At 45.5% G+C, this 13,228-nt stretch overlaps 1 protein-coding gene across 6 annotated transcripts in view; it reads right to left on the bottom strand.

Moving 5' to 3' along the window:
• The window catches only part of FGFRL1 (fibroblast growth factor receptor like 1), a 171,607-nt gene that overhangs the window by 10,179 nt on the left and 148,200 nt on the right, over window positions 1-13,228 (bottom strand). For all 6 annotated transcript variants that reach the window (XM_084204404.1, XM_084204402.1, XM_084204405.1 and 3 more), the window contains 2 exons: window positions 5,510-5,590; window positions 585-869 (listed from right to left, as the gene is read on the bottom strand). In XM_084204404.1, the coding sequence (XP_084060530.1) occupies window positions 585-869; window positions 5,510-5,590 (366 nt within the window). The remainder of the gene's footprint in view (window positions 1-584; window positions 870-5,509; window positions 5,591-13,228) is intronic.

Below are 13,228 nucleotides of genomic sequence, written 5' to 3'. Positions count from 1 at the left end.
TACCTGCCTGGACCTTCAAATGGCCAAACATTTTTTTAGAATCTGGCCCTAAAGCCTTGTCTGGCTAGTCACACTAATCATAAGATTTCTTGTTTTTCAAGTTTCCCTTGGGAAATTTCTTGATTATATTTAAAATTGACTGGTTTCACCCATTCTGACATACTAATCTGGGCTATCCTAGATATTTCCCTCCCTCGGCCATGGTACTTGAAAGGACTTTCTCTGTTAGTTCTCTGTCTGTCCTTTAATTGATTCTCTTGTGGAAGACTGAACTGGGCATGACTTTCACCATGCAGGTGCCTGTGGAGATGATTGTTTCCCAAGTACCTTTCCTCATTTCAGCTCCTCAATTGTCTTCTTGCTACTCTGTCTTGCCCAGGTTTCAGGTTCGTTCTAGAGGTCCAGCAGTGTTTTTTCTAATGTTTTTAGCACTTCCCCATTTCCATGTCCAGACATCAGTATCTGCCAAGGAGGTGTGAGAGCACGGACCAGGCTCTGCTCCCTTGCCACCCCACAGTGTCATGACTGAACCAGCCCCTTTCTCAAAGGCCCCTCTCTGCTCTCCCTCCCAGAGCCGCACTTACGGATCACTTCGACTTTGTACGTCGCGTTGATTTCTCCAACTTTGTTAAACACCCTGCAGGTGTACTTCCCGCTGTCCTCTGGCTTCAGGTTCTTCAGGTTCAACGTCCACTTCTTCTTCTTGCTCTCCCCAATCTCCTGGGGAGTGAGGGGCTTGTTGTCCTTCAGCCACGTGATGTCAGGCCGGGGGTTGCCGCTGGCCACGCACTTGAGGCGGATGGAGCTGCCGACGGGGCGGGCGATCACTCTGCGTCTCATCTTGGCAGGCTGAGTGAACCTGGGCCGGGCTGCAAAAGGCATCAGAATGGACTCAGGTGAGCACAGGACACGAGCAGAGAAGGACACTGTTGTTAAGTTTTGTGGCCAGGTTTGCTTGAGAGGCAGCCCCATACATACCAGCGTAATCAGCTCGAACTGTTTTCCTTAGAAGGGATTCACCACCCAGCCCAGTGGATTTGAATGTCAACTGGACTGCTCTGGCCACTGCATTAACCTTCTGCATAGCACAGTCCCAGAATTTCTGTGTCTGGAAGGCAATTGCACCAGACCATCTCACAAAATAATACCAAAATCACGCTATTGCAGCTGAAGGCAAAATGCGGCCCCATAATCGCACAGTAATTGTTACCATATTCCACAAACTCCTTGGCCAAGACCAAAGGAAAAAACTCAGATTCCTGTCACGCTGACCATTTTCTCAATTTTTTGCTTGTCACATGAAGCTTCATTTCCTGAAGATGTTTTGCCTCTTAGTTCTCAGTGGCTTTATAGGGAATAAGAAGAGTCAGCATCTTTTACATGCATAGGAAAGTCTTAGAAGTGTGACAGACTTTTGTACATTGGTCTCAACTTAAATGTATGCAATTCATTCAGCTCCAATTTACAAAACATTCATGTTGAATGGTCCAGAGAAGTGAACAAAGAAATGGAAAGGCACAATAAAACTTTATGAGCTTGCTATTAGAGGATACCCCATGCCAGTCCATCCCAAAACTAGAGAATCTGAAGCAAGAGCTGCTGGTGGATAGAAGCGTGGGTCATCTTGTCTTAGCAAAGAAATCACCAGTATTTCTAAGAGTGAAGAGACAAGAAACTTAGAGAAATGCAAGGCCCTTATCTGACAAAATCTGAAATTCAATTAAGAATTTAAAAGAAACAACAAATTTCTCACAGTTACTTTAACTATGCCAGTCCAGGGGCACTTCTGACTAAGCTCATCAAAGAACTGTTAAAAAAAACCTCTAAGATTATTGAGTTCAACCATTAATCTAACACTGCCAGCTCTACCACTAAACAATGCCCCTAAGCAGCACATCTACATGCTTTTTAAGCATTTCTAGGGATTCCCTGGCCAGCTACAGGATGGCCTAGTGGAACTTCCTACTTGACAGCCAGCCCTGCTGCCCAGGGCTGAGGGCCAGAAGCTCTGGGATGTGCATTACAGTGGAGCTTTCCTGAATGGAAGAGGCTGGTCTGAGCTTCCCATCTCCAAGCACTGGGGAATGGCAGCCATTGCCCTCTGAGGTTTGTGAGCACACCCCTCAGCCCTCACCCCCCTGCAGCCTTGGCCAGCATCCCTCCCTCTGGAAGAGGACACCCTTCAGCACACCCCTCTCCGCACAGCGCTTTTCCGTAGGGGGAACCATCTGTCTCCACAGCCTTCTCTTGCCCCCCTTGGCTGTCATTTTGGGTCCCAGCCATTTCATGTTATTTCAAACTCCTGCTCAGAAATGCTTTGCTCTCCATGCAGAGGCTTTCATGTGTAATCCAATGAACCGGAGTAACTCCGGCCCTGGAAGTCTTTGCCGTGACAGCTGAGCAGCAAGTGTGACATACTAACCCCCTCCACAGGTCCTGGGGTCTTTGGGGTCTGCTGCAGGAGGCCCCTCACAGCAGACACAACCCCCTCCCTGACAATGAGCCCTGTCAGAGCTGCACGCTGCAGGCAGCGACATCCCAAATTTTAGCCTGAGCCGAGGGAGACGTGCTGCTAAGGGCTGTCGCTGTGGAAATGGAGCAAATGTCTGCAAGGCTCACGGAGAGGTCAGGAACCAGCCATGCAATGGGTCTGAACAGCTACTCTGTAATATGGCAGTAATTTACTCTGAGACCTGGAACTCCAGGTCTAAGTAGAGGGGAGATCCTCATGGACAGGATTCCTGAGCTGGGACTGACATACCAAAGAGCACATTGGACAGTCACACTCCCCCAGCAGATTGAAAAGTCACCTTAGTGACTCTGAACTCTCAGAAGGACTTGCTGGCACCTCTGCTCAGTAAGGGAATTTTAAGACAGAAACCCTTTCCACCCAAAAAAAGCAGGTCTTTACCCTTTCTGTTTTTCTTCCCACTGTGGCTCCCATAAGTCTGTCTGGAGTTCTGCATTCACTCCCAGCACATGGTTGCCCAAATACATACTAAACTACAGGTAAAGCTACTCCTTTTTGGACCTTTCAGCCTTTCTTTCTTTCTTTCTCTTTCTGTTTAAAAAAGGTTAAGTGATTATGTGGTCTCAAAAGCTACTCCAGGCTGTGTGCAATATGCTGAAACCAGATCCCATTTACACTGTCCTGAATGTTTCCTTGACAAAAGCCTGAATTGGACAAGTTTAGAAAAGCCAGTTAACAAAAAAAGGAGAAAGAGAGAGAGGACATACACATTAGAGAGAAAAAGAGACCCAGCAAGCACAATGGAGAAAGAGGAGAAGCAGCACTGTGAGAGACAGGAAGAAAAGATCTCTTTTGAGTTGATGCTAAATGTCTGTCCCCAAATCTGTTCCATTTACAGAAGTTTTGCTTGTTGGAGTGCCAGCAAAGGCAATTACAAAGTGCCTCTGTGTTATTCACATGCTTGTTCTCCTCCACATCACTTGGCATTTGCTTCATAAACATGAACCACACATTTGTACAGTATAAATTATGTCCCACTCAAGAGCAAGGGAAAACACAAGTGGATGGGGACAAAGAGACAGTGTTGTGAATGGGTTCCTGGCTGAAATGCTGTTTACCATGAAGATTTATTCAAAGCTAATGAAAATTAAATGCAATGGAAGCCTGTCAGCACAAAGACCTACGAAGGAATTCAGTGGGACACCTTGAGAGGAATGGATCAGTCCCTGAGGCTCCTGTCAGACACTGCTCACACAAAGTGAAGGGATTATCTGAAAAATGTTGTCTGCTGTGATGCACCACCATTATCCCCACCTAGTGACAGTCACTATCACTTCCAGCTTTCATGATAATTGCAAAATGGGTCACAATGGGACTATGGATTGAAATACTTCCAAGTCTTCTGGTTAAGAGCTCATTCAGTTGTGGGAAGACAGGGATGGAGGTCTCTATCTTTCCCCACATCAGTTCCCTGTCCTCCCCAGAAATACCATGGTAGATGGTAGATGGAAAGTAAAGTGGAGTGGTTTTTTTTCCACCATGCTTCTCCTCTCACACTTGTCCAAGGGCCCAGGACTGTGAAAACACCAACTGTTCCTTCACCCATCATCCTGCAGACACACACTGACCCTCCCTGCACACCAACTCTCACCAGCAATTCACTGGTGAGCAGTGCTGGATGGGCTCAGGTGGGTGGGTGGCTGGCCCCAGGCATTTCTCTACTTGGGGAGAGGAGAGGTGACAGGAAGGATGAAAAGAAGAAAAAGCAGAGGTTCAGGAACACTCTGAGTAAGACACAATCTGACACAAGATTGTCAATGCCTAATAATTTTAGTAGGGCTATATCTTTTCTTCGTAACATTATTGTTGTATTGTTGTATTGATTTGTCTTCCAGCAGCTCTACCAGGAGCACAATGGCAATTAAAAGTGGAGAGATGGCAGCTTTCTATGAACTGCTGAACCCCTCCTGAAGTACTCCTGACCTGTAGTTTATCTAAGACACCCTTCCTCCAGCCTGCAATGTTGTCATCCCCCTCCAGAATGAGGAGAGGTTACCTTTCTCTCCCCAAGCAAGCTCAGCCTGAGATAAATATGTAAATCAAGTGTAGCCTGGACTACACCACAGCACGCCACATCCCTGTTTGCCAGCTGCTAAAGAAAGCTGGCCCCAGCTTAAGTGGTGTGGACTCACACAGCAAAAGTCAGGTTCCACCCCTACCACTACTGAGAGGTTCTCCCTGGCCACAAATGTGGTACAAAGCCATCTCTGTATTATAGAATTGAAGAGAGGGATGCAGTGCACGAGCAAAATGAAATGCTGTGCTTCATCCACTGGGCTCATAACTCACATCACACTCCTGTCAGGAATGGCCAAAAGCTGTTTGGCATCAGCCTGACAACTTATTGTCCTTCAAGGAGTGCTTGGACCAAACTGGGCCTGCAAGTTTTGCAGTGATTCAGAGACTGTTCTGAGTGAGATTTTAGTTCCCTAAAGCTCTGCAACAGCTACAAAATCTTATTCCTGAACAGTGCATGGCTTGGAGAAGCTCAGGCAGGTGTCTGAAAGAAAGGGTGATCTTAAAAAATACTCATCTTGGCTTAATGCTAATTCTCCTGAAGTGAAGTCAGACCTCCCATTTGCCCTCAGTGGGAGCAATGCTATGTTGGCACTGAAGACTTTTGGAAATACTGCTGTAAAAGTCAATATGCTTTTTATAAGGAGTCTATGAAAGCTGTAATAGCTGCACATGCAAAAGAAAAGTCGCTGCCCAGAAAAACAAATACAAGGGAGAACCATGCTGGGGTAAATGGCAGGGGACCCTAGGGCCAACCACAGGCTGCATTTTGCAGGACCCTTGGATGGGATCCATTCACACCAACACATTCAGCTGACACTCTGTTTATTATTTGACCATATGTAGGGAGAACTCCCTCTGGTTGCTCTGCCTTTCCTCTCCTTCAGCAACTGAGAAATGTGCCACGTGAACAGCACTGAGCCAAGGGCTGAGGAAAACCACAAAACACACACTGCTCCTTACCCCACTGCTTCCCAGAATGGTCTTCATACTCTCCATTGGAGCCTTCAGGCACCTGGCTGTCCTTTCCTGAGCTGGCATCATCTGTGCAGGAAAGGAAAGGGAAGATGTTATAAGGTCTCCTGCAGTACAGTGGGATGACAACAGGAGTTTGCATTTCCTGCTGGAGACACCATGCAGCTGAAGCAAACTCAACATACAGTAGGCATCCACATCCTGGCACCTACAGCCTGGCCAGTTTAGTGAACAATTTAGTTTACTGCTTGATGGGCCTTTCAGCAGGCTACCAAATCCATAGGAGTTTAATCAATGTTGCCATTGATAGCTGACAAAAGCCCCTCTGTCTATGTTTACAGGTTGCTGCTCCCTAGGAGGAGCTGATCTGTGGTACCATCTATGCAAAAATATGGCATAAATCAAAATTGAAGACAATTAAACCTAGGAGGTGGGGGAAGACCTATGTGATCTCAGTCATAGAGAGCATAAGCAGCATGATTGTGGCCACTAATTCACCCTTCAGCTTCCATGCAAAATCAGAAAAACAAACAGGTCTGGGATAAAATGAGCTCTCAGGGGATACTGAATGCACATTTATGGCTGGCAAAAACAATATTGATTTGAAAAGCTGCTTGTGAGTATTTCTTTTTAATTAAGACCACCCATCCACCTGTATCAACACACCACTTTGTCCTTCATCACTCTTGTTGTCTGTATCACTACCACACAGCAGCACCAAAATCTCAGCTCTACCCTGGAGAAATAGAAATCCCTACAAGGTAAACCCCCCATCTCTCCAGCAGCCCCCACCTCAAATTGTCACAGTGATAAGGCCACCTGTGAGGTCTCCAGGAAGGCCAAGGGGGCAGGAGAGTGCCCTGAGCCTCCTTCTGCAGCCTGGGTGATGCTGGTGGCCTCACACATCTGCAGCACCCAGATGTGAAAGTTTTTCCTCCTCCAGCTTGACCTCTACTGCACTGATTTTCAGAGATAGGTCAGGTGAAGGCTGGGAAAAAGTTTGCCTCAGTGAGGATTACAATAGTGTAAAAACCCCAAATAAATAAAGAGAAGTGGAAATATCTAAGGAATTTAATAAATAAATCCTATTTAAGGAAGGAATCCCTCCAAATGCCCAGCTCCTGAAACTCATAAGAAAAGGGTCTTGTGAGCAAAAGACAGGGCAATTATTTCTGTAATCTCTGCAACAGAGAGGAAAAACTGATCTCAACTAATATATAAGCATGCTCCCCCCAAAAGGTACAAATAGTAAAACTTCTCTTTATAGTTGTTTTACAAGTTGGATTGTGCTTAAAACAGCATTTAGTGTGTAAACTTGTGTGAAGTGTTTGAGGGAGAAGAATGTGTCTTTAACCCAATCCTCACCCCAGGTTCTGCTATTTTGGAAGATCATCCCATCTCTTCAGCAACAGGGCATTCATTATATGCCAACAGATGCTCATTAGCCCTGTCCCTTAGGCATAGAGGCTGCAATTCTACATGAGTTTGTCCCCCCTTGACCCTGAGAGATTTTTCTCTTCTCCTTTTGGCTACTTCAGCACAGTTTCTCCTGGAAATGTACACGTACAGCTATGTACAGCTGTCACTTCAAGGGCAAAAAAAACCTTTGTGGGCAGCAGTGCTGTGCTCAAACCTCAGCAGCTCCTCCAGCTGACTGCCCCATCCCACATCCTGCCACCCTCTCTTGGACACCTGGAGCCTCTCCTGGGTGCCCCAGCCACCTCCCAGCCCAAACCATGGGCAGCAGGGTGAAACAGGGCCCACTCAGGAAACACCCAATCTCACACAGAGCTTGAGTGCCAGTGCTCTGCCTGCAGCCTGTGCTACAGAGGAGTGCCAGCGCCTCCTGAGCCGCACTTTGCAAGTTTATTTTTACAATCTTGGCAAACCAAATGCAGGGAATACAAAAATACACATTATAGATGATGGCTTGAAATACACATTATAGATGATGGCTTGCATATGACATTGTCTCCTTTTAGTCAAAATACCAAACTGACTATCTCCTGGCACTTGTGCAGTTTTACCCATAAATATCCACAGTGTCACAAATGAGCTCTTGGATGCTGTCTGACAAGAGAACGTAGTAAATCCCTCAGCACATTTAGAAAAATGTGTTGTAATGGAGAGGAAAAACTGTGGTCAGAGAAGGGGGATTCCTGTCCATTGTTAACTGCTGAATATCATAAAAGTGGTTATGAGATTTAAGTGGCAATGTTCTGCCAATTATACCTTAATCCTGCTGAGTTTGATGTACAAAGAGCAGGGTATCTCCCTTGCCCACTGCCTCATGTTACAGAACGTCAGCCCCTGTGCCCTCCTCCTGCTGACACACAGCCACTGACTGTGGACTCCACACCCCTTGACTTGCTGCCAAGCTTTTGATGTGAGGAAAATTGTTCTGAATCCATTTGATCCTTTGAAGATGCATCCTCAGTTGTTATCCCGACAAATCGCAAGCCTGTGGAGTCACCTACCAAACCCAGAAAAAACCATTTTTGGGGGAAGAGGTCAGGCTAACTTATGCCACCATGCTGAGCTGATGGAATAGATGGTTTGGTGGAGGAACAAACTGAATAAATAACTGCAAGCATTTAGGCACATTGGTTTAGCTCCACTGGAACTTGCTTCTCGTGTGTTGGGAACGAGGTAACATTAACAACAATAGCAGAAGTCTTGAGGCGGGGAAATGCCATAAACATGGAAACTCTTGTAGATCAAAACTGCTCCTTCCCATCCCCAGAGCTGCTCATGGGGTGAGGGATGTTACATCAGACCCTTCCAGCTGCAATGGGCAGTGAACTAGGCTCCTACATTCCCTGTATCTGAACAAACTCACACTTGACAGCTGTACCAAAGGGAGCTGATTCATGACAGCCAGAAACTGGATGGAGCTTATTTGGGGGAGATTCTCTGAAGCCACTCAGTCTCCAGTTGAACTTAAAAAGCATGAGTGAGGCAGTAGAGTGGCCAGAGATATAATGATAAAGTGCTAATCTGTGATGTGAATGACACAGGGTCAGGTATCTCTTCTGCTGCATTCAGAGAGGGATCTTGAATCTCCCCTCTTGCACTTTGGGTGAGTGTCTTAAGCTCTGACCTGTGGCTGCAAAGAACAAAAAAGAGCTGCTTTCTTACCTGGGGAGAGAGATAACTCAGGAATACCCTGAGGATGTCTGAGGAATACCCTGATGTCTAATTCAGGCATCATCAATATTTGACTTCCACCTGCCTCAACCAAAGTCAGTTCTGTGGCTGCATGGAGTTTATTTCTCCCTCCTTTAAAGAACTCTCTTCTATTTTCAATTTTAATATCAAGTGGTTTCCAGGGGTAGAGAAACACTTCTGTGGTATTTTACAGGGGTCTGTGATGCTGAAAGCAAAGCAAAATTTCCTGAAAGTTCACAAGCATCTGGTTCAGCCCAAACCTACAGTCTGAAGCCTGGTTCATAGTGTCAGATCTGAAGACCTGCTGTTTGCATTTCACTCCAACAGTCACAAGCACAACTGGCCTGGCAGTATTGTTAGACAGAGAGAGGACCTGGAGAAAGAAGACACATCCAGACATACAGGAGCAGCATACAAAATGGTGAGTTAGCAGCAGAGGTCACGAGTCTTAGCTATATTCAAGAAATGACCTAATAAGCCGATTGCTTATTCATGCTCTTGTCAGCTCCCCACAGAGGTGGGCAGCTCGGGCTGATAAGCACATACAGAAAAATCAGCCTGCAGTCAAGGGGCAGCAGGGACCAGCTATGCAGCACTGCCAAGTTTGCTGCCAGCAGATTACCATGAGAGGCAGTGCTAAGAAGGATGAACTGCTGAAGTATCCTACAAGCTCCCTTTTCTGTGACCTATATTGGAAGGTCATCCTGCACTGGACTTCTTGGACAGGATCACACGCTAAGGATAGCAGCCAGTTGGAATATGATGTGGAAAACCTGCCCTGAAAAGCAATCACTGACTAATTTTATGTCACGAGTATCTGATGCTAAGAAAACATACACATGATTTAGGTGTCCTTAATGTACAATTTGGCTCCATGGTGTGGCAGAGCATGCTGGCTGGTCGAGAAACCTGAAGGGCAAGGCTCCAATATCGTGTCAGGTGACAGACTTGGAGACACGGGACAAACTCGTGTAGGCCCTTCCCCTCCAAATATTGCACATGGCCATGCAAAGCAGGGCCAGGATGGACAGAGGCATCAGCCCACTCTTCAGAAATGTCACCCCAGCGGCATCATCCTCAGCTGTTCTCCAGCCATTGCCTCTCCCTGGCCTCAGGATCTCATTCCAAGCTGGCTTTTAGGTCTGAGATGCCACAGGACTGAGATGCTGGTGGTGCTGGGGAAGAGTGTGGTGTCCCAAAGCAGGCTGGATTTCTGCAGGAAAGGGATTTCTGTATGTAACTCCATTAGCTGAGAAAGCCCACTGAGGAGCCTATGGGTCAAAGACTGCCACATCAGTGGGATATGGTTACTGTTTATTACCATGGCAGAATTGTTCCATTCCCTCTTAAAAATTAAAGCACATGGAAAATTCTGCATAACAATCCAGCTCTGAGAGCAACTGATGAGAAATATTTAGATCGTTACTGAGTCAGGATCACATTTACCCACAGGCTCTCCATGAAGGCTGCATGTTTTAGCCAAAAGGGTATGACTGGTTTTCAGGCCAATACCATGTGCTGAGCATCCAACCACAAGTCAAAACAACAGCCCAATTTTTGAAGCAAAAATCTAGCCATCATATTTTGCTATGATTCACAAAGTTGCTTCAATTTTTTATAATGCAAGGCCCGTCCCTGCTCTGACTTGATGGGACCAGCTTTGGAGTCTTTGATGTCAGAGGCCTTGAAAGCCCCATTTCACAGATGAGCCAGCTTTGCATAAATAAACAAAGTGACCTCTGAACTGGAGCCTGAGACCTGAGCACACTTCAAAGCCCTGGGGGAGGCGCTGGGGGGGCAGTGGGGAATGAAGCGATCAGCATCCATCATTAGGGCAGCCCCCACTCCACAGCGCTGCCGAACAAGGGGTGTAAATAAAAGGAGGGAGGCGAGTGGGGAGGGAGTGAAATGAGGGGGAAAGTGATGTAATCCAGTCAGGCTTGAACAATTATAATGAGGCCTTCTCCTTCTCCCGTGGATGAATGAAAGAAATCTCTCTGAACTCTGGCTGTACGAACTGACTCTTGCGTTTACCCAGACACGTCGTATTTGCACATCATATCTGCTCCCCAACGGCCTTCACTGCTGCAGAATTCTGGGAGTGATCAAACTTGTGGGAGGTGGACCTTGGGCATTTCTAGGAGTTATATAAGAATTTGTTCTGTTGAGCCTAACCAGGAAAACTTAGACCATAAACTTCGAACAGGGAAAGACTGGACTTATTTTTCAGTAGCCTTGAAAGCGCAGCAGATGGTGGATAAACCCACCCAAAAGCAAGTGCAATCCTAAAAAGTAGGTCTCTGCAGTTTATCTCAGATGCATTCAGGGTTTCCTATAATACTTGCTGGTATTTAAAGGGAAACACAAGGCAGAGATAACTCTGTCCTTTGTTTTAGGGAGTCTTCTGCTATCCCAACTGATTTGTCTGATGCCCAGATGAATGGTCCATGAGGTACCTGTGTAGGAAGGCAGCAACAACTTTGTCTCTGGGATACTACAGGGATTAAGGCGCTTGCTTTCCCCAGATCTCCTTAATGTGGGGACTTTAATTAACACTCCAGGTTTCATTAGAATTTCAGCTGGTATTAACCCTCAACAGCCAGGGAAAAACAGCCCAACCCACTGGCTAGCACAAACACCATCTGAGAGCTACCACTGCCAGCTGACAGGGTTTTATTGCTCATCTTGTGATATTTGGGATGTTTCTGGAGGACCTTGAACATGATCTTGACCTTGAAGTCACTACTTTAAAACACAGGGGGTTTTTTGTTACTGAATAACAACCCTTAACGCCTGTGATTCTGAAGAACTCTGTGCAAATACACTCAAATCTTGGGTAAAGAGGAGCAAAACACTAATTTTCGAGTTCTTGTGATTTTTCAGCATGTTTTGTGTTTTTTGGGAGGCCTGAACTATGGCTGCAGGACCCTTGAGACAGGTGAATCTCAAGGGTGACTTGAAATTATTAAGATGCAAAGTCTTCACTTTGACTAATTCTGAATTTTGTTATCATCATTGAGGTCTAATTTAGCAAGTGTCCACTCTGAACCCTCTTTCCTGCCAGAGGCAGACAGACCAAACTCCAAAGAACTCATCCCATGGACACAAACCTGGCATAAATATTAGAGACTATTTTCAATGTGTTTTGTAGATTCTCCATTAACCCTCCATCTCATGCTCACCATTTCTTAACCTACCTGTATTAACAGTGTCACCTATTTTATTAACAGTGCTGATGTTATGGAAAGACAGGAACTCTGTTTAGAGTTTATTTAGAAGGGTTCAGTGAAAGTAAAGTAAAATTTTTATCCAAACTTTATTTGGATAAAAAAAACCTCATAGAAGAAACCCTTCTCCTTGGGTCCAGTCAGAGAAAACCCCTCGAGATTGAAAAACAGAAACCCACTCAGAGGAGTGCATAGTCAAGGAACACTCTGCTTTTCTCAAATAAAAAATAACCTAACAAAAAACCAAAACAAATCCCCCCCCCCAAAAAATAACCCCCAAAAAAACCCAAACACCAAACTAAAACTGAAGAACCCACAATAAAACCAACATGAAGTAAAAGGTTACTGGCAGAGAATTTCCCTCTGTGACAGGCACTGGAGACTTTACTACCTATTGCCTTCAACTGCAGTTAGGCCAAAAATAACCAGAGGTCTTAAAACTGGAATTTCCTGACAATAAAAATAAAAAAGTATGTGTTGGTGGTTTTTTTTTTGGTATTTTCAGCTCTGGCTATTTTCATGAGAATTTCCATGCAAAAATTTTCACGGATTTCACTTCAGGCCCAGGGAATCTGTTGTAAGCAGGATGCTTTGCAAAAGGAACATTTGCAGGCCACCTGCCTCCTGAAACACTGGAGAGACTCCACACAACACAGACAAAAGCCCTGGCTGGGAAATGAAGAAATGAGGCTTGTGTCCACAGCTGCATCAGTAACTCACATTTCTGACCTGTGACGATGTGCAGGCCCATTGTTTTACCTGTCAGTGACAAAGCTCTGAATTGGTGGTTATTGCTGCATCCCACATCTCAGCAACAGGTGAACATAATCAGAGATGACAGCTTTGAGACCAAGGAAGACTTAACTCTTCCACAGAATGAGAGAAAGGGGGACTGTGGGGTAGCACACACTTATGAAAACTGGTTTATTTTACAGGCTGGTACCAATCGAGCTCCAACAGCACAGACAAACCAATCCTAATTCCACTGAGAGTTTCAGCAGCCCAGAGAGAATATTTCACTGCTGCCCCTAAGCTGCTACCAGCACCTGGACTAAACTTTTACTGCCAATTCCTCCTGAATACTGCAATTTCTGCTGGGAGACCAACATGGACATATCCCTGTTCTGTACTCCTGAATAAAGAATGCTGTGGTTTATTGCTTGGGCTTGATTTAAAAACTTTGGTATGGAAAGGGATCACGTATTTCCTTCGAGAGGTAAATGGGGAGAGCTGGAACTTCAGAAAAGTGGGGTATTTTAAGGGTATAAAGGGATTAATACATAAAAAAACTGAGATAAAAAATGAAAGCCTT

This window comes from Fringilla coelebs (assembly GCF_963513975.1).
Source record: "Fringilla coelebs genome assembly, chromosome: 4".
Taxonomy (NCBI): domain Eukaryota; kingdom Metazoa; phylum Chordata; class Aves; order Passeriformes; family Fringillidae; genus Fringilla; species Fringilla coelebs.
The sequence above is the reverse complement of the archived record's forward strand: the minus strand, read 5'-3'. Positions and strand labels throughout refer to the sequence as shown.